This window comes from Mustela putorius, unplaced genomic scaffold (genome assembly GCF_011764305.1).
Source record: "Mustela putorius furo isolate JIRA1106 unplaced genomic scaffold, ASM1176430v1.1 tig00001075_pilon_pilon_pilon, whole genome shotgun sequence".
Lineage (NCBI taxonomy): Eukaryota > Metazoa > Chordata > Mammalia > Carnivora > Mustelidae > Mustela > Mustela putorius.
In genome coordinates, this window is record NW_025421560.1 from 4,105,434 (window position 1) to 4,127,838 (window position 22,405).

Sequence of the window (22,405 nt, forward strand, 5' to 3'; positions counted from 1 at the left end):
TAACAAGCAGAATGAAGAAAAAAGGAATCCTGGAATGATTCCCTTCACTTCTCAATATTAGATACTTTTTGGATTTTTCTTGCCATTATTTCCTAAAAAGGTTTATGTAACTAAAAAGTTAAGGTCTCAATCTGAAGACGCTATCCCAACTAACTGCATTCTCCAAATATTAATTTTAATAATGCTGCTTTTTCGGCATTTTTAAGATCTTCCATACATTTGCTATTCCTTTCACCTCTCCAATAGAACCTCTGCTATTACAGATAATTTCATGAATACCAGGGGAACTAAAGACCCCACAAAAACTCTCAGGATGGACGTGAGGGTGAGAAACTACTTAGGATAAAGACTCCTCAAAAAAATAAAAAACTTTTTTTAATTTTTAAAAAAACTTCTCAAAGTTACAAACCGGGGCGTTATATCAAAGGGTATATATATTATTTTAGATTAAAAAAAAATCAGACTATCTAAATATAAACTGTAAATATTTAAAAGGAAATTTTTAACTTTTATTTTTAAAACATAATTTTGTTGAAACAAGATGAATAAAATGGGAAAGGGGAACCATATTAATAATCTTGCATGGGCGCCTGGGTGGCTCAGTGGGTTAAGCCGCTGCCTTCGGCTCAGGTCATGATCTCAGAGTCCTGAGATCGAGTCCCACATCGGGCTCCCTGCTCAGTGGGGAGCCTGCTTCCCTCTCTCTCTCTCTCTGCCTGCCTCTCCATCTACTTGTGATTTCTCTCTGTCAAATAAATAAATAAAATCTTTAAAAAAAAAAAAATAATCTTGCATAACTTGCTAGATTGCACAACTTATTAGAATATATGTAAATATGTAAATATATTCTAATAATATATTCTGAGGTACATAGATCTATGTATCCAACAACAAAGGATACTGAAATAGGGAAAAGGTACTACCCGTCAAACAAAAGATCAATTCCTTCAGAAGACAGAAACTATTAACTTTCATAGGACATAAAATCTATTCTTGCAAATTCAGCTTAAGTCAGGCATTTAAAAAACATCTGCAGGGGTGCCTAAGTAGCTCAGTCAGTTAAGCATCTGACCCCTAATTTCAGCTCAGGTCCTCAGGGTCCTTGGATAGAGCCCCATGACCAGCTCCACACTCTGTAGGGGAGTCTACTTGAGGATTCTTTCCCTTGCCCTCTGTTCCCTCAATCTCTCTAATAAATAAATTTTTTAAAATAAATAAAATAAATCTGGAGGCAAAAGTTGGTCTAAATACAGTAATATACAAAATAAAACCTCTCTAGAAGTCACTTGTCAGGGGTGGCTGGTTGGCTCAGTCAGTTAAGCATCTGCCTTCGGTGCAGGATCAGGACCCTGGGGTTCTGGGATTGAGCCCTGCATTGAGCTCCCTGCTCAGCAGGGAGTCTATTTGTCCCTCTCCCTCTCTGCCTCTTACCCACGCTCCCAAGCTCATGCTGTCTTTCACTCCGCTCTCTCTTTCAAATAAATAAAATTATTTTTTAGATTTTATTTATTTCAGAGAAAGTAAGAGTAAGAGACAGAGCATGAGAAGGGGGAGGGTCAGAGGGAGAAGCAGACTCCCCAGTGACCAGGCAGCCCGATGTGGGGCTCGATCTCAGGACCCTGAAGATCATGACCCAAGCTGAAGGCAGATGCTCAACCGACTGAGCCAACCAGGCACCCCTCAAATAAATAAAATTAAAAAAATAAAGAAGAGGGGCGCCTGGGTGGCTCAGTGGGTTAAGCCGGTGCCTTCGGCTCAGGTCATGATCTCAGGGTCCTGGGATTGAGTCCCACATCGGGCTCTCTGCTCAGCGGGGAGCGTGCTTCCCTTCCTCTCTCTCTGCCTGCCTCTCTGCCTACTTGTGATCTCTGTGTCAAATAAATAAATAAAATTAAAAAAAAAAAAGAAGAAGAAGAAGAAGTCACTTGTTATTAACTCCTAATTATGCTTCCTCCTCCCCAAATTTCAAAGTACAATATTTGCTAAACAGAGAAAATAAATTAATCTGGATTCACCTCTGTCAAGCGGACATAAGGATTAAATGCCCCACCTCACTCCCCTAATATTAAGGTTGCTCTTGTGAAAGCAGAGACTTCTATCAAGTACTAGGATTTCTATTTTAAGCATCTGGTAAGTCACCAGTTACAGGAAAGAAAATATCCAGGATTTCTGATTACTTTCCCTATGTAATGAAGAATTAGAGGAGTAAGAAGCCTTATCTCTGTCCCTAGCCTCAAATCATGTCCAGGAAAGTAGGAGTACCTTTACTTCAAGTGAGAGAAAAGACTGAGGGAAGGGTAAAATTTGTCTCATTAAAACCTAAAGAGCAAAAATCAGATACTCCTAGCTATATTAAAGCTAAAAGAAAATTCCATAGGCCTAGGGGAGGCATGCCTATGGCCGTGTTTCCTAAATGGGCTATAGGAAATACGGAGATGAGATTTAACTAATCTTTCTTTGGAGTATCAGCTGCACATAGGAAGTAGTAAACGTACAGGGAATACCAGCTGATGAAACTATTTCTGAGTAACAAGCTCTGCAGAAATGCCCCAACCCCCAGGCAGTGTCAACACCCTCACAAAGCCGGTTAGGGCTAGAACCCATACTATTAGCGCCAGAATTGACTGAAGTATGGCTGTGATTCTCTTACATGGAAATCTCAAATTTAAGTCTTTAAGTATGTAGCTTCTTAATGGAATTAGTGATCCCAAACACTGCCAGTCTGATGTGGCTTTCTGCTCAAGATCAAAGTTATTACTGATAATAACAATGCTCTGGGTAATTTTTCAACAAATTAAAAATGTTTTTTGAAAATATCAAATAAAGATAAGGAATACATAGATGGCAAATTAAATACACTCCTGGCCATGCTACCACAGAACCCAGTACATACATAATCTTAGAATACATGGTTGTTTGATTAATGCTTTTTCTCCTCCAACAGATGGTAAATTACTCAAGGATAAATTCCATGTCTACTTGGCTTACCCCTTGTGTCTCCACTACCTAACATAGCATGAACCTGGCTTATGAGAATGGGAAACAATACACCCATATTCTAAGTACCCTCTAGCAAAACATAAAGTCTAACACATATAGACACACACAGCAAAAGTGTCCACCTTGAAGGTGAGAAGGACACACTAAGCTACTTGTTCATACTGCTTCAGCCTTTACACTACAACTGCCCTGTTAACTATACGATTCTCCTGGGGCGGGGGGGGGGGGTGGACGACAACAAAGTATTTTAGATATTTCTCTGGATTAAAAAAATAAGGCACATGCCTTCACTAAACAGATGAAAAATCAAGTCTTTAAGCCCCCATATTTATTCACTGACCTACTATAACTGTACACATGTTCTAAGAGAAATGAAATTATTTCTAGGAATTATATAAACCTAGGGGTGGCTGGCTAGCTTAGTCAGAAAAGTATATGACTCTTGCTCTCACGGTTGTGAGTTTGAACCCACACTATGTGTAGAGATTAAATAAATAAAACATTAAAAAAATTACATAAGCTTATAAAGAATTGTTACTTTATCAGTACAAAAAGCCAAATTCGGGACGCCTGAGTGTCTCAGTTGGTTGGACGACTGCCTTCGGCTCAGGTCATGATCCTGGAGTCCCGGGATCGAGTCCCGCTTCAGGCTCCCAGCTCCATGGGGAGTCTGCTTCTCCCTCTGGCCTTCTCCTCGTTAATGCTCTCTCTCACTGTCTCTCTCTCAAGTAAATAAATAAAATCTTTAAAAAAAAAAAAAGCCAAATTCACTGCCAATTTTAAAGTTGTATATAATTCCTATATTTAAAGCTTCACAATTAACTAAAAAATATTTACTGAAGGCTTCTATACAGAAAACATTGAGGGGGGGGCAAGAAGAGCCTATCAAAATGACAAAAATAGGGCTATTACCCCACAAAACAGCTTAAAATCTTACAGGGAAAATAAGAATAGTAATAAAAAAAGACCATCAAATAAGAATAAGAGAAATGCCAAAGGATCAAAAGATAAAGGGATCAAATCTGCTTAGAAAGCTCATGAAAGACATCATGGAGGAACATTAAGAGCAATACTCAGCAGAAACCAAGAAAAGAATATGAATCATAATCTGAAAATACCAAGTAGTCTTGTAAGACAGAAGTTCAGGGAAATGGGGCACCTGGCTGGCTCAGTCGGAAGAGCATGTGATTCTTGATATCCGGTTGTGAGTTTGAGCCCCACACTGGGTATAGGGATTACTTAAATAAATAAAAACTTAAAAATAAAAAAAAAAATAGAACAGAAAAATAAGTAGAAAGAAATCTTACAATATGAGACTGAAAAAAATAGGCCAGAATCACAATACACAGAACCTGTCCCAAATTCTCAACTGGAATAGGAATTCAATTATTTAAGGGAAAGGAAAATATTTTCAAAACAAGAAAACAGAAAATAAAGTTTAATAGTCAAATAAATAATATAAAAATGTCCCCAAAGAAACACTGTTCTAAATAGTGACAAGAAGAAAAGTAATCATGGTTTGGCCATGCTGTGCATTAATATTTATAGGCTGGACTACAGAATATAACACTTTAACAATATGTCCATTTTCAAAATTCTGGATTGCAAACTACTGATTTACAAAACTTTGTGAACCCTCCCTCCATTCTTAGTAACTTAACATCTTTCAATTCTAGAGCATGGCTTTGGTACTAGAAAATACTGGTTTGAGAACCAGCTCTGACCATCAGTCTCACCATCGGTAAATTAAAGATAATGATGCTATCTACTTCACAGTGTTATGAATATGATGATGTAGGTAAAGCATGTCAAACATAAGCACTTCATTTATTCATCTGACTACCATTTATTCAATGCCTGCTCCATTCCGGGCACTGTTTAAGGAACTGGGAATGAGTGGGGAGGAAGACCTATAAAATCCCTGCCCTTGTGACACCTAGGGAGGAAGGCAGACAATAAACAAATAACTAAGCACATACACATATCCTGATGTCAGAGAATGACACAAGCTCTAAAGAAACTTCGACCAATCTGAAAGGACTGAGAGGGTGGCAGGGACTAGTATAGAAAGGGCAGTCAGACAAGGCATCTCTGAGGAGGGGCTGTAATGACATCAGCGAGCAGCAGCAGTTAGGGATGACTTTAGTATCTATAGATCCTTTAATGAGGGGGTTCAAGTGGATTATAAATGGACACCTCTTTTCTATAATTATTTAAAATTAGAGTCCACATAAAAGTTGCCTAAAAATAATAGTTGAGCAAGATCATTGAATTTTCATTGTGGACAAATGCTAAAATATTCTTGGCGGGGGTCAGGGGGACAGAATATATCACCTGGCACTCAAACACAAGGCCTTAAACAGACTCACAGATCACATGATAATGGTATTAATGAATTTTCCTAACTAACAAGTAAGTAGCTTGAGTTGAGAAAGAAAAATATGCTCTCCCAATACAAAATATGAAGACACAATCATTCATTAAACGATTACTTACTTCACTTTCAGCAAAATGCCTCTCTCCCTTCAGGCACAGTGAAGATCGTCTCAGTGTTTTCTCATCTCCATCATCAAAAACTATGAAAGGAGAAAAAATCAGAAACTACTGAAGGATTTTTCAAAGATTAACAAAAATGATATAAATTATCATTTAATTTTGAGTGCAAATGGAGCTATTGTTTCAGAAGAGTACATCTGAAAATTAGTCCACGTTTTGTTTTCTGATAACTTCAAATACGGAGTATGTTTTCCAATTTCTAGTGATAACGAAATAATATACCTGAAATGAAAACATCTTCCCTAACCCAGAAAACATTAAAAGGGAAAAAAAAAAGTTAGCATTTTAGGAAAAAACGATCTAAATGTTAATTAACCCTTCTCAAAGTGGTCAAAGAAAGGCAAGTTTTCCAGCTGGTAATACTGACAGATTCACTGAAGAAAAAAAAAAAAAAGAATACAAATTTATATATTCAGACTGCACCTAAAAAACTACTCTGCTTTTACTATTTAAAGCAGGGTAAACCTAAGCACTACAAACATTTCAGGGCGGATTATTCTTTATCACAAGGGCCATTCTGAACACTGTAGGATATTTAGCAGCTTCCCTGGCCTCTGGCCACTAGATGCCACTAGTGGCTTCTCATTTCTGACAACTGAAAGTGTCCAGGGACACTGCCAAGTGCTCCCTGGGTGACAAATTCGCTCCCCATTGAAAATTACATATTTAAAGTACTAAAATGTCCCAACAAATTTACTGTAAGTTTATGCATACATGTAATATATTTATTTTATATTGTAATTTTAGCATATACTTACATTCCTCACAAATCATGGGAAAAAATACCTCTATTCTAAAGTTACCAGGCTTCGATTTTAGAAATGGCAATGTTTACCTAAGTAACAAAATTAGGTTCTTATATCTTAAGTGAAACTATGTGACACTGGATAAGTAACTTTTAGCACAATTTTTTAATGTTGTAACTAAAATATTCAATGATAATAATGTCAGATTTATGAGACTGAATACCGCACATAATTACGATCTAGGCTTACTACATAGAACATGCTCACAGTGTGGTCACCTACATAAAATCAAATTTTCCTGTCTCAAATTAAAATTTCCTCCCTCTTCACCAAGTTTTTTCTCATCCCACAAAAATATAAACAAAACTCATCTACACTATTTCAAAGGTCCATCAAATTTTGACAACATCAAAGACATTTTAACTAGGTGTTTACTCTCACCTATGAGGTCATTAAAGAATAAGAATTACTCCTATTCAATAAATAATACCAGGATAACTGGCTATTGATGGGGGGAATATATTTCAGAATGTCCAAATAAACAATTAAATAAATAAACTGTAGGTAAAATAAACAGCTCTTTGCAAAACAAAAATAAAACTAGAAACTGAAGAATACACTGGATAATAAATTTACAACACCGATGAAAGGAAGCCCTTTTAAACAAGATTCAAAACTAAAACTACAAAGCAAAAGGTGACCATAGGAAAAACTGACAATATGAAAACTGATAGCAGAAATAAAAGTAAATAGGAGAAAAGTATTTGCAACTAAGGTAGCCAGAGGTTTAATATTCAGAATATACAAAGATCTCATCTCCTAAAAATAAGAAAATGTAACCATGCCAGTAAGACAAGAGAGAGACTGGGAAGATCCTGTAAGATAGTAACGTGAAAGGGCACCCTGGGTGGCTCAGTCAGGCCTCCAAATCCTGGTTTCAGTATAGGTCACAATCTCATGGATCTTAAGATCAAGCCCCACTTCCAGCTCTGTGCTCAGCGGGGAGTCTGCTTGAGATTCTCTCATCTGCCCTTCCCCCAACTTACGTTTGTGAGCCCTTTCTCTCTCTAAAGTAAGTCTTTTAAAAAAAAGAGAGAGAGAGAGAGAGAGAGATGGGGGCTATGTCAGTGGCTCAGCTGGTTAAGCACCTGCCTTCAGCTCAGGTCACAATCTCTGGGTCCTGGGACTGAGCGCCACATCGGGCTCTCTGCTCAGAGAGTCTGCTTCTCTCTCCTTCTCTCACTCTCTCTCCTCCTGTCTCTCCACTCTCCTTCCCACCCCTCCCCACTGGTCATTCTCTCTCTCTCTCTCTCAAATGAATAAACAAATCACTCAAATCTCTCTCTCAAATGAAAATATATATATAAATAAATAAATAGATAGATGGTAACTGGAAGAAGAAAATACAAATAAAATGATGTTCCTGTCAATAAACATATGAAAAAATGTTCAATCTCACTAATAATCACAGGAGGGGAGTATTAAAACAAAACTGAGATACTACTTTGTATCCAAATAGGCAAACATTTTTACAGATTATTAACATCAACTTTTACTTGGGCTGGGAAAATGAGTGCACTCATACACTGTCCATGGAAATGAATACCACCTTCTAGAAAAGCAGTTTTCACTACCTAAGTTTTAAACTACATTTCACTTCACCATGCCTGGTCCTCAGTGTACACATATACCAGGGAAATACAAGAATAATGTACATGTACAAGACATTCAATCTAGCATTTACTGTAATGCCAAGAAAACTGTCAACATCATCAGTAAAAGAAAATAAATTATAGTACATCAAATATTACGAAACATACTATCATAATTAAAAGAAATTTTTCTGTTGCACAACATGAATACATTTAACACTACCAAAATGTGCACTTAAAATAAGATAGAAAAAAATTTCTCTAAGATATACACTTAAGTGCAAAAAGCTACAAATTCAACTGTATAATATATACACTAATTTCAAATTATACTTTATGCACATATTTATGAATTAAAAATTTTAAAGACCAGAAGGATGTAAAAAACATTAACAGCAAAACAAAACCAAAAAACATTAACAGTAATAATAACCTATGGCGTTAGGGGAGGAACTAAATCAAGGAAATTTTGATATGTATGATCTTTAAAAATACATTTTTAAAAGATTTATTCCCTTACCTACAGTGTACCAACTTGCATCTGTTAATTTATTGATAACAGCTTCCTGATATGCACCATCAAGGTTCTTCACTTCCACAATAGCTCCGACCTAAAGTGTTTTTAAAAAGTTAGAAAAAACTTTTAGAATGTAAGTGAACAAAACAAAAACTAGCTTTTTTTTTTTTTAACTGAGTGCATGGTGGTGAAGGATTAAAAAAACTACTGATTTGATTTGATTGTCTTAAGGTACCAGCAGTTTTACCTACCACTGTTTTTGTACCATCAGTGAAAATGTCAACATAGTAAAAAAGGTAAATAATATCTAAGTATTGTTATGAAAATAGTTTTGCCCTTATAAATTCCTTGAAAGGAGTCTTGGGAGCCCCCAGAGGTCTTTGGACCACACTTTGAGAACCACGATCTCTGAAGTTGACAATCCTTGACTCATATTAGTACTCCTCCTTCAAAGAGGCTGGAGAAAGGTAGAAACAGTTAAGAAAGAGCTGTGCTATCTCCTTAAGAGTTAAAATGTACCACTAATGACAATCATTTAAAATATTTTCCATCTAATCAAGAAAATGCCGGAAATTAAATTTATATTTGTCCTTATGGGTACCTCAAACTAAGAATCTTCTGCACAGTGAAGGAAATCATCAACAAAATGAAAAGGGAACCTACTGAGTGGGAGAAAATATCTGCAAATCATGTATTTAATAATTTTATAATTATCCAATATATAGAGAGAGAACGCCTATAACTCAATAGCCAAAAAAAAAAAAAACAAAAAAAAAAAAACAAAAAAAACCAATCTGATTAGCAAATGGATAGAAGATCTGAAGATCTGACATTTTTCCAAAGACACACATGGGGTCAACAGGTACATATAAGGATGAATGAAATCAAAACCACAATGAGATATCACCTTATACCTGTTAGAATGGCTATTATCAAACAGACAACAAGAAGCAGTGTTAGCAAGGATATGGAAAAAAGGGAACCCTTGTGCACTATTGCTGGGAATATAAAATAAATTGGTACAGCAACTACAGTAACAGTATGGAGGTATTCAAGTTAAAAATAAAACTATGACCCACCAATTCCACTACTCGGCACCTATCCAAAGAAAAGGAAACATTAATTCAAAAAGGTATGAGCAACCCCATGTTCAATGCAGCATTATTTACAACAGCCAAGATATGGAAACAACCTTAGTATCCACTGGTGGATGCATGGATACAGAAATAAATAAATTAATTAAAAAATATATATATGCATGTGTATATATAACACACATATGTATGTATATAATGGAACACTATTTAGCCATAAAAAGGAAGGAAATTTTGCTATGTGCAACATGGATGAGGACATTATGCTGAGGACATTATGCTAAGTGAGACAGAGAAAGACAAGTATTATATGATATCACTTACATGTGGAATCTAAAAAACAAAACAAACAGAAGCTCAAAGACACAGAGAACAGACTGGTTATTGCCACAGGTGGGAAGGGAGCGGGGAGTAGACAAAATGCGTAAAAGTGGTCAAAATGTACAAATTTCCGGTTTTAAAATAAATTAAGTCCTAAAGATGTAATGTACAGACAGCATGGTTACCATAGTCAGTAATACCATATTGAATATCTGGAAGTTGCTAAGAAGAGTAAATCTTAAAAGTCTCTATTATAAGCAAAAAAAAAAAAAAAAATTAACTATGGATGGTGATGTATGTAACTAAACTTACTGTACTGATCAAACATCAAATCATTATGTTGTGTATCCAAAACTAATAAAATATTATGTCAATTATATCCCAATAAAAATAAAATATAAGTATCTGATCTTTATGGTGATAACAAAAAACAAACTTGCTCAGAGAAAGACTGTTAGCCCCACAAGAATTAACAGAGCTTTTCTTAAATGACTACAGTCAGTAAATACATGGTACCATTTTTTTATTTAGAAGTAGTCTAGGTATTACCTTTCATCTGAACTCATAAGAAAATATATTGAGATCAAATGACCATCACTTTTGGTGGTTTATTTCCTCTAAGAGAAATATTTATCCAAATGCGGACACTTTCTATTAGGTAATAGAAAGCTATGAAGCGTATCAGGGAACAACTTAAAATCTATACACACACACACAAACAAAAAACAATAGACAAAAGAAAATACTTTTAACAATCTTGAGATAAAATTTAATATACCTGCCTATGTCAAAATCAAAATCTTTAGCCCTAATCATAGACAAAGAACAATTTAATAAAGTAAAAAAAGCCAAACAAGTAAAATAAACCAACTGTGCCATAAAGAGGCAGGGGCAGAAGGAGAAAAAGAGGGCCTTAGGATACAAAGTGGTTGCCTTTTCTATCTCTTCACAACACTGAGCGTATTTTGTAGCTGGTAGGAGCTGGCCTGAGCCAATGTGAACAGGGCGGCAGTCAGTGAGAGCTATGCTGGTGTGCTTCTGAGGCAAGAACACAAATAAGGCACAGAATTCTATGTGTTCTGAACATTCAGAGGGCACACGCTTCAATGACAAGAATTTTGGCTCTGTCATCACTGGCTGGCATGGCCAGATTATTTTACGTCCCTTTAGTGTCTTCTGTGAAGGGCTGTTAGAATTATGTAAGACAGTATGTGTAGGGACGCCTGGGTGGCTCAGTTGGTTAAGCGGCTGCCTTCGGCTCAGGTCATGATCCCAGCGTCCTGGGATAGAGTCCCACATCGGGCTCCTTGCTCGGCAGGGAGCCTGCTTCTCCCTCTGCCTCTAGCCTGCCACTCTGTCTGCCTGTGCTTGCACTCTGTATCTCTCTCTCTATATATATAACAAATAAATAAAAATCTTTAAAAAAAAAAAAAAAGACAGTATGTGTAAAAGACATTAGCCCAGCACTAGCACATACTAAGTGCTAAATAAATGGTGGCAAGCATCATATTATAAGTATACACATTTTGGGGTTTTTTGTCCCTGCAAGTCATGAGCACGTGCATGTAGCATTAAAAATGGCACCTACAAAACAGGAATGGTAGAAAATAATTTTTGTAAGGCAAGATTTTTTTTTTTTAATTACAAGCTTTAGCTCTCTATAGTGCTTACTAATGCTCTAGGGATCCAATTAAAAATCTTTCAATCAAAAAAAGAAGTCTTCCAATCAATCACAAACAAACAACTGGCAGATACACATATCTAATTCCCCCAAAGTACAGCTGTGTTGGTAAAGAATTTTTCTTGTATCTATAAATGTTTCTTCAATTCTGTTAGCATTTCTTAAAACTCATCCAGGCAGGCCATTTTCCAATTTTCAGACATTCTCAAGGGCCAAAGAGCACACAGTGGCGGCCCACACATTCCCTTCAGCTTGCTCACTAGTAGAAAGTAGAACAGCACTGATTTCATCCACCAGTGAGGAGAAATGAATGCAAATAAATAAAACTATCTGTATGTAACATGCTTAACACTTTGTCGGATAACCCTTAAAAAAATTCATTTGCCTGTAGCTGTTTCAACAAATTAGCACTCTAAAAGCTCTTTGGGGCTCCTCGGCGTCTCAGTCAGTTAAATATCTACCTTCAGCTCAGGGCATGATCTCAGGGTCCGGGGATCAAGCCCCATGTTGGGCTCCCTGCTCAGAGAGGAGTCTGGTTCTCCCTGTCCCTCTGCCCTTCCCCATGCTCTTTCTCTCTCAAATAAATAAATAAAATCTTAAAATAAATAAATAAATAGAAGCCCTGAGGTTCTTACCATGTTGGAATTTTTCCCTCACTTTTCACATTGTCACAGAACCTCCATCACTTAACCCCTAATTCATCACCCATTAATTCTGGAAGTACAACATGGTAAAAAGGAAACAGATAGTAAATAAAAACCAGTCAATGCTTCCTTGATGTTTACTTCATTTCTAAACACAGGTTCTCTTATAACATCAAGTTTCACTGAACATTCTACTGTTTTCTACTGGCCTATTTAGAGAGAACTATGTTTATCAACTCAAAAACAGCCAATGATTAAAAAGAAATGACCACGTATAATTTTTAATGTCTCCCATTGAAGCATTAGAATTAATAATGAATAAATAAATGAATTACCTTTAGTGGGCCCTTTATGTGGTCATCCTGAACTTCCACTGTTGAAGAATCATGCCTAAATGTTACCTAGAGATCACAAATTTAATTAGCAATAAGCCCCCACACACACACAAAATCAAGTGACACAAGTTCATCAACAAATGAATTTGTTCTCATTACAAGTAATCTAACACAGCTGTCTAGTATATATAATTCTCACTCCCTAACCAGATTAACTGAAAATTTTATTATTTTAGACAGACAACTGTCCAGAATAAACCAGCTGGTGTTTCATATATTAGACTTTATTCAATACTATTAGCTATTACCTTAGTAATATAATTTCCTTTCCTAAAAAAAAGGAGGGGAGGGAAAAACAGGTAGAGACCTTAGGGTATTAGGTCCTCTATCATTCTCGGAAGACCTAGTTTAATAATAAGCTGTAGCTTATTTAGTAGCAACATTTACTGAGAGCTAAGCATCAGGCTCAAGCATTAAACACAATCTTTACAACAACCTTATTAGGTAGGTATGATGGTTCCCACTTTGTTGATAAGAAAACTGAGGAGCAGAAAGAATAAGTAACTGGTCCAAGATCACAGAACAGGTAACACAGTAGAGCTGAGACTCAAACTTAAGCGGTCAAGCTCCCGAAGTTTACTGTACTCTGTATCAGTACAGGAAGCAGAGAATAGGAAACCAGATGTGAGGAGATTACGTAAAAACAAGGATTCAAGTTTAAATATTAGTTAGTGAAATATTAGTTAGCATTAGTTGGTGAAAATAAGACAGCTTCAAGTATTCAATGTAAGAAAGCTGTTTTCCCTATACAAAGCAACAGCTCTTACAGGGATTCAACCATCAACATGGTCTTACCAGACGTCTCTGGTACTACATCTACGGAATGTGCTCACAAAGAAGTTGTGAAGAGATGTCTTATAGCATCCCAGGCATTTTTGTCACACAAAAGCATTACCATGCTTTATTTAAATTATGTGTTTAGTTATTTCTGTCACTCTCGCTCAGACTATAAACCACTGTAAGCCACTGACGGAGAACAGATTTTAACACTGGAGTTTCAAAACCTAATACAGTACTTAGCACACAGTAAATGTTTGATCAATGAAAACTGATGAGGAAGAAGTAGATCAACAAACTGTTGAAAATGTATGAACTTTATTTGAATCATAAACAAATCAGAAGTATACCACTGTATCTGTTGAGAAAATAATTAACTTTGAATTACAAACAGATTTTTAGAGCAGCCAAAAAGATTAACAAGTTTTAGGTATCTGTTATTTATAAGGCACAAGGTACTGGTACTCTGTGCTATCAACAGAAGCAGGAAAGACTAACAGTTCTCTTCCTTTTATTAATAGCAAGAAATGGCAGGAGTGATATATGCCATTTAGCTGGTTCATTCATTACACAGCAACACCCAGCTGAGACTGCAAGTCAGAGCTAAAATCCAGCCTATGCTCTGCAAACCAAAGCAGGGGTCCTAGAGTAAAACTGATCCTGTCCAAAGGGAACACCTTTTTCTAACACTGAAGTCTAACCTGCATGCCAAATTCCACTAAAGAAGCGATCTACCAGGAGGGAAAGCGTTTGTCTGACAGTAAGGTATTGCATGTGCTAGTAGGAGCTCCGTCTGCATTTCCAAGATAGTAGTGGCAAAAAAAAAATGAGTGCTCAGGGAACACCAGTGTGTGAAATCAGAACAGGGAATGCCACTGTAAGAACACCATAAGAGTACCCACAAAAATCAAATCACGGAAGAGCGGACAGGTACCACATGTGTGAAAACTAAAGGCATGGTGTGACCAAGACCAGACTCCTCCAGTTGATTTAAAGGTTTTAACCACAATGGATCTTAATTAGAAATGTAAATCAGAATCACAGGAAGCTTTTCTCAACACATCCATGCACACAGAAAGAAGCTAGAATACAAGCATGGAAAAAGCTCCAGAAGAGAATCTGAAACTCTCCACTGGACATACACCTCTGTGTCCTGTTTGACTTGGTGATATTCAAACCAATGTTTTACAGGGTATCTGCTAATCTGCACTATAAATCCTCTGAGGACAAAGATCAGGTCATCCCCATATCCCCAACCTCCTTCCACCTAACAGTACCCTACACAGTTTACCACTTAGTAAATAACTGACAAATGAATAAATATCTACCTTCAAATATTTCACTTGTCCTATATTTTTCAACACTGATAGTTTACTAAAATGTAAACAATTACATTTCTTTTTCTGTATTATCTGAGACAAAACACAAGTATTTAAGATTTTTTTAAAGAAAGATAAGGAAATCAACAACTAGATCTACCTTATTTTATTGTTATCTAAAACACCATCAATTATAAATCACATCTCAATTTGATGGTTAAAATGGTGGAGGATGGTCTAAAATTAAGAATTAAACCAAACGGGGCACCTGGCTGACTCAGTGGGTTAAATCCTCTGCCTTCACCTCAGGTCATGATCCCAAGGTCCTGGGATCGAGCCCTGCATCAGGCTCTCTGCTCAGTGGGGAACCTACTTCCTCCTCTCTCTCTGTCTGCCTTTCTGCCTACTTGTGATCTCTTGTCTGTCAAATAAAAATTTGAAAAAAAAAAAAAATTAAACTACATGATTTCTAAGGTCCTTTCCAGCTCTAAAAGGCTAACAACACAAACAGTACAAAGTCTGTCTATACTGAAATGTCATTCAAAATATCAATTTGTAATAATCTAACTTCATCCGAATTAGAATACTTAAAAATCCCAAATAATGTTTTGTTTTCAAGTATTTGACAACCCTTATATAGAAACTAAACCCACCTTGCAGAAAAAAGTCTTAAATATACACACCAAAAAAAAGTTTAAATATCAAATACTGAATGTATAAAATCTACATATACTGTACCTTGACTTTGACAAGTCTTTTTGCTGTCTTGATCTTAGCTTCACAAAAGGCTCCTCTGTATTTAGCACTCACATCAGTGCCCACTGTCAAATAGGGAGGTTCATCAAGGGCCTAAAATGCAAACAAATACAATTAGATTTAAAGTCTCTTAATTCTTTAACACAATTACACTTCGGACTGGCAGATCTAATCCTATGGTAGCTATAAAAGTTGTAGTAATTGAATGTATTTGTTAACAAGAACCATCTACAAAATACTCTAACTTAAAAACAAGTAAAGGTGTGCCTGGGTGGCTCAGTGGGTTAAGCCTCTGCCTTCAGCTCAGGTCATGATCCCAGGGTCCTGGGATCAAGACCCAAGTCAGGCTCTATGCTCAGCAGGGAGCCTGCTTCCCTCCCCCTCTCTGCCTGCCTCTCTGCCTACTCATGATCTCTCTCTCTCTCTCTCTCTCTCAAATAAATAAATAAATAGAATCTTTAAAAAAAAAAAAATTCCCATGCTAACTGCAGACCAAGAAAGAAAAAAAGAAAACAAACAAAAAACAAAAACAAAAACAAAAACAGGTAAAATCTATGTATCAAAAAAATCTACTTTAGATGTTCATCATATAAAATAAAAATGAATCCTTTTTTCTATATAGACTACATATAGCCCATGATATGAATACGCTTAATCACAAGTTTATCATTTCATCTATCCAATCATTCAAGTATTTATTTACTCTATGACCATCTAAAGAGAAGGCAGATCCTTAAAAGCCTCAAAATTTTAGGCTACATCTTAAGAAGCCACCCAGATTCCAAATAGCTTTGTCATATCCCTACCTAGACAATTCAAAGGTATAATAGGAGGGGTGGGAAGAATTACATCTCTTTCAAACAAACGGAGAAAACTATAAGAAGAAATCCAATCTGAGAAATCCGTAAATACTTTGGGATGAGTTCACTACTTATTTATCCTTACATGTTAAATATTTTAAGTTTCCTCTCTTGTGATTCTATTTTTTTTTTTACTATGTGTGTGATTTAGTTTTTTAACAGTCCTAATCTAGCTGCTCTGACTCTTTACAATCATGTACATTTCTCTAGAAGATCTATAATTTTAAGGAGTTCTTATATTAATTAATGCATAATCAAAGAAAGTTTATGTAAGTAACTTTTTGCAATATGTTTTATAAGAAATACTAATATCCTGAGATGTTCCACCAAAAAGAAAAGGAGGAGAAAGTTTGGGAAAATCAGTTTATTGAATGAACCCCCCCTACTCTGCCTCATTGTCCAAAGAAACCCTTTTTTCTATTAACATCTATTAACATCTTGTAGAAATTTTATAGACCAGGAGGAAAAATGCTGTTAATAGTGAGTGATGAAAATACAGATTTCATTTGGATGGATCTTAAATTAATCCCAACAGTTGTGGATAATACACATAAGGAGCGATCTATCAAAAAAAAAAAAAGACATATAGTCTAATGACATACCAAAAGTATTATAATCAAATAATTGTAACTTTTTTTTTAAAAGGTGGGAGGTAGCCCATAAACTAAGACAAAGTTACTACAACTAAAAATATCAGGGTGACCTTCTTAATAGCCATTTGTTTCACATTCTATTTATTTCATGGAAAGGATTTTTTAAAATAACACAAAATATATCAAGTATATGAATTTTAAAATCTACATGGGGGGGAGGGAGTGAGCTGGCCCAGTCAGTAAAGCACAGGACTCTTGATCTTGGAGCTGTGGGTTTTAGTCCCACGTTGGACATAGTTACTTTAAAAAAAAAGTTTAAAAAGAAATCTACCTAGGAAAACACATTTATTTCAATTCATTTATGTCATAACACAAGTATACCCTCACAGAAAGACAATAACTTCTGAATTACTACCACTAAAATTTGTTGATATCATTGACTACAGTTTGATAACTTTGTACTGCTCTTGCACCTAAAATTTAAAAATATATTTTTCTACTTTACCTACTTGTCTTAAGCCTCTTATAGTATCATTTTCCTTGGTCAAATTCTTGGTTAAATTCCAGACAAGCTAGTGGCTTTATTATACAAAGAATATGAAACAGACACACAACATTTTGCCCAGAAATTTTAAGAAAATTTCAGGAACACATCAATTCCCTTTGTGGTTCAACTGGTATTGTGTGTTACTGCTACAAAAGCAAATGGTGGAGCTATCTTCATGACTATTAAACATTACTCTCCACAACTTGCAAACCTCTTCCATTAATACATCCTGCCTTATTAGCCAGTAAATTTTATTTTCATGGACAAATAGTATACTTAAAGTAATACTAATGAGGAACAAGAAACTGTGAAACACAGGGAAAAAAACAAGAAAACTAAAAGTTGAACATTTATGCCTACTCAAAAACAATGTTTAAGAAGTGATACTTTTTTTTTTAAAGATTTTATTTATTTATTTGACAGACAGAGATCACGATTAGGCAGAGAGGCAGGTAGAAAGAGAGAGAGGAGGAAACAGGCTATCCGCGGAGCGGACAGCCCGATGTGGGGCTCGATCCCAGGACCCTGGGATCATGACCTGAGCCGAAGGCAGAGGCTTTAACCCACTGAGCCACCCAGGCGCCCCAAGAAGTGATACTTTTTTAAAACATTTTTATTAAAGAGTACTGTGAACAAAAAAGGAAATAGAATAGTAATATATTTAGACTACTTATATACAGAAAACCATTTACGTATTTTCATTAACATTCATACCAAACCCTGGCAATATGCCAATGATAGCAATCTGTCGATATGTTTACTGAGATTTATTCAACTTAAATTTGAAAGAGATTTTTCCCCAAAACCAAGCCTATCTCACATCCTTACCAACATAAAAATCCATGCTAACAGAAAAGAGTAATAATTACCTCAAATATTGTGGAGGCAAATTATTATTCTGAAGGGTAGTATTTCCCTTCCTTCAGAACACATGAAAAGGAATTAGCAAAACACATAAAGAAAATGTCTATTACAAAAATACTTGAGAAGAGAAACCAAAGTCTAATAAACACCTGCTAAAACTGAAACACATTGTTAGAACAGTGTTAATCTGTTAAAGGCAACACCTGGAAAGCAAAGATCTATGGACTGATCTTACTTTTCTGCCTCTATAATTTTGTTTTGTATCATCTTAGGTAAGTTACTTTTCTGTTCCTGAATTCTCATTATTAGATGAACATAAGAATTTGAATTCTGTATACCTCTGTCTAATGAGTGTGTTTCTCAAAGTATAGGAGTTACAGAGAAGGTCAAAATGGGACACTGAGAAACATAATCATCTAGAAGTGAAACTATGCTAACCAAAATATGAATGAGAATTTGTACAGAAAAACAAATGAAATCCATAACCTACCTACATGGTCAGACTTGTGTACATAATTTTAGCAGAGCATAAATTATTGTATCATTAGTAAAACGTAAGGTAATAAAGCAGACCAACAGCACAGGCAGAAAAGACAAGGTCCTTATCCCAGCTCTATTCTTTACACTAACTAGATGAGTTTTGTAGGCTACTAAGCCTCTCTAACCTTCAGTGTCCATATTAGGAAAACATGGTCAATATTAAAAAGCACTCAATTACGATGCCTCAAGTATTTAGCTATTAACAATTACTTTTGCTATTAGGAAACACTCAAGGTGGGCAAACAAGTCATTAAACCAATGTAAATTCAGATTTGACACACCCTCTTTTTTTTTTTTTTAAAAGATTTTATTTGAGAGAGAGAGAGAGAGAAACAGATGCACACACAGGGAAACAGGCCAAGGGAGACAGAATATCTCAAGCGGACTTCAAAGAGAAAGCAGAACCCGACACGGGACCCGATCCCATGACCCTGTGATCATGGCCTAAACTGAAATCAAGAATGCTTTGCTTAACCAACTGAGCCACCCAGGTGCCCTGATGAGCAATAATTTAAAATGAGGTACTGCGAGCGCCTGGGTGGCTCAGATCATGATCTCAGGGTCCTGGGATCCAGCCCCACATCACATGGCTCCCTGCTCAGCAGGAAGCCTGATTTTGCCTCTCCCACTCCCCAGGCTTGTGTTCCCTAGTTTGCTGTCTCTCTCTCTCTAACAAATAAATAAATAAATAAAATTTTTAAGAAATTTTTAAAAAATAAGATGAGGTTTTGCCTCTAGCATTTTAAAAGAAAAAAAGGAGGTACCTGGGTGGTTCTGTCAGTTTAGCTTTCTCTAGAAATGCAAAAATAATCATATATTTGTTGTATTATATATATATAAAATATATACACAATAAAGATAGGAATAACTGCTAAAAAGGGATTAACCAATGGGAAAGGGAATGGAATGGAGGGATACGTATATAAAAATAAAAATATTTCATTCAAAATGTCTTCCTGTTCTTTATTTTTTAATTTTTAGAGAGAGAGAGAGAGAAGGTGTACACAGAGGGGAAGAGAGACTCTAAGCAGGCTCCATGCTCAGCACAGAGTCTGAGGCAGCAGGGCTCAATCTCACGACCCCGAATCATGACCTGAGCCGAAATCAGGAAATGGACGGCAACTGAGCCACCCAGGCATCCCAGTCTTCCTGTCTTTTTCTTTAAAAAAAAAAAAAAAAAAAAAAGGCTTCTTTTTTGTTACAGTGGTATGTATTCTTTGCATTTTAAAATGTATACTGGGGGGGAGGCACACCTGGGTGGCTCAGTCTGCCTTTGGCTCAGATCATGATCCGGGAGTCCTAAGATGGAGCCCTGCATCAGGCTCCCTACTTAGTGGGGAGCCTGTTTCTCCTTCTCCCTCTGCTTGTGCTCTCTCACTTTCTTGCTCACTCTCTCTCAAATAAATAAAATCTTAAAAAATATATATATATTTTCTCTCCCACTCCCTCGGCTCCCCTCCCCTCCCCCTTATGTGCATGCGCTCTAAGAAAATAAAAATGGGGGACGCCTGGGTGGCTCAGTTGGTTAAGCAGCTGCCTTCAGCTCAGGTCATGATCCCACCATCCTGGGATCAAGTCTCATATCAGGCTCCTTGCTTGGCAGGGAGCCTGCTTCTCCCTCTACTCTGCCTGCCACTCTGTCTGCCTGTGCTAGCTCTCGCTCCTCTCTGACAAATAAATAAATAAAATCTTTAAAAAAAAAAGAAAGAAAGAAAATATAAATGGGGCACCTGGGTGGCTCAGTGGGTTTAAGCCTCTGCCTTCGGCTCAGGTCATGATCTCGCGGTCCTGGAATCAAGCCCCACATCAGGCTCCCTGCTTGGCGGGGAGCCTGCTTCCCCCTCTCTCTCTGCCTGCCTCTCTGCCTACTGTGATCTCTCTCTGTGTGTCAAATAAATAAAATCTTAAAAAAAAAAAAAGAAAGAAAAGAAAAATGAGTAAAAATAAAAGGTATACTCAGGAACACTTCAAACATATATAAAAGAAGATGAGACTCTATAATAAATCCCCCATATACTCATAGTCTGGGTCCTACAATTATCAACACAATCTTGTCTCATCTATACTCCTACTCATTCCTCCTAAACAATGATTATTTTGAAAGAAATCCAGATATTATATCACTTCATGAGAAGAGTAAAGAGTATTATAATCTAAAGGAAAAAAAAAGTATTCTAATCTGTAGTAATTGGGATCAAATCTACCACTTAGTAGCTAGATGACCTTGGGCTAGCACCTCTGTACCTCAGGATAAAAGTGACTATCTCAAAGGGATGAAATGTGAAATGCTACCTGTAAAGTGCTTGGAACAAGGCTCAGCATACACTGCCAAACAGACTGTTACTATTACTTAATAATTTGGAAGAAATGTGTCATTAAAAAAATTTTGAAGTCCTACACAAAAGAGATCCCACACAAATAGAAGAGATGCCAGTGTAACTGGGCATAATACGGAGGAGGCTGGGGAGGATGTATTTAAATATTATCCCCCTCATTCAATTCAGAAATAAAGTAATCCTGTTGATTCTAATAGCAACAGAGGTTAAAGTGTTTGTGGTGTTGCTCCATTATGAAGTACATCACAACCCTTTAGTACAGTGGAAAGAAAACCAAGACTGTATACCTATTCTAGGGCTCCTGGCCTTTGGTGCAAGAGATATACAAAGAATTATTCAGCTGGTTCATTAAATTACCTGGACCAACACTGACCCTGTTAGACACACATGTCTTTAAACCAGAAAAAACTCTTTAGCTTCTCTTTTTGCTCTGCTTCTCTGATTTTGGTCAATAATATGTACCATCTCAGAGGCTAAAATAAAATGTTATTATGCAGGACCTCCATGCCAAAAAGGAAATTAAACTACTAAATTACCATCCCTTTGTTTAGCAAACAGAACAGTTTTCTAGTTGTCAAGGCAACGGCTACCTCACAGTTATCCAACATTGCTTAAACAATTATTTTTCTAGTCAATCTACCAAATGCCCTAACTGGCACCTAAAAACCATTGAATTCTATGGGAACACTAAAAAGCATAAGAGATTTTTAGATTAGCTATTGGTAGGTAATAATCCTTTAAGAAGCCAAAATGCCAGTGAAACATACAAGTGTCCAAAGGAATCAACAGTGATTTCTAATGTGCCTTGGGCTGTAGCACACCAAGTATTTGAAGTAAGCTTCAGAAAGACAATCAATTCTCCAAATGGCTGACTAATGTTGACACTGCCTAGGAAATATTCAGTTTTTCAAGATCTATTTTTTAAAAAACAAAATATGCCTAATGACATTTTATTGAGGTAGTTTCTTCAGAAGGGTAAGCATTTAAACTGGTTGCGGCAGTGCCAATGCAGCCAGGAGAAACAGAGAACAAGAGTATTAAATTTGATGCTAAAACCCTCAGTAAGTAAATGTACTTAAACACATAGTGTAACAATAAATCTAGGAAAATGACCTTTTGTATATGACAATCTCAAAGAGACATTAAAACAACAGTGGAAATAATTCCAACAGATGAATGAATGAAAAAATAAACCTATATGCCAAAG

At 36.3% G+C, this 22,405-nt stretch overlaps 1 protein-coding gene across 8 annotated transcripts in view; it reads right to left on the reverse strand.

The window, feature by feature from the left end:
• The window catches only part of ARID4B (AT-rich interaction domain 4B), a 147,034-nt gene that overhangs the window by 73,237 nt on the left and 51,392 nt on the right, over positions 1 to 22,405 (reverse strand). For all 8 annotated transcript variants that reach the window (XM_004777743.3, XM_004777744.3, XM_045087269.1 and 5 more), the window contains exons 3-6: positions 15,441 to 15,551; positions 12,547 to 12,612; positions 8,475 to 8,565; positions 5,497 to 5,576 (exon numbers count right to left, since the gene is read on the reverse strand). In XM_004777743.3, coding sequence (XP_004777800.1) covers positions 5,497 to 5,576; positions 8,475 to 8,565; positions 12,547 to 12,612; positions 15,441 to 15,551 — 348 coding nt within the window. The remainder of the gene's footprint in view (positions 1 to 5,496; positions 5,577 to 8,474; positions 8,566 to 12,546; positions 12,613 to 15,440; positions 15,552 to 22,405) is intronic.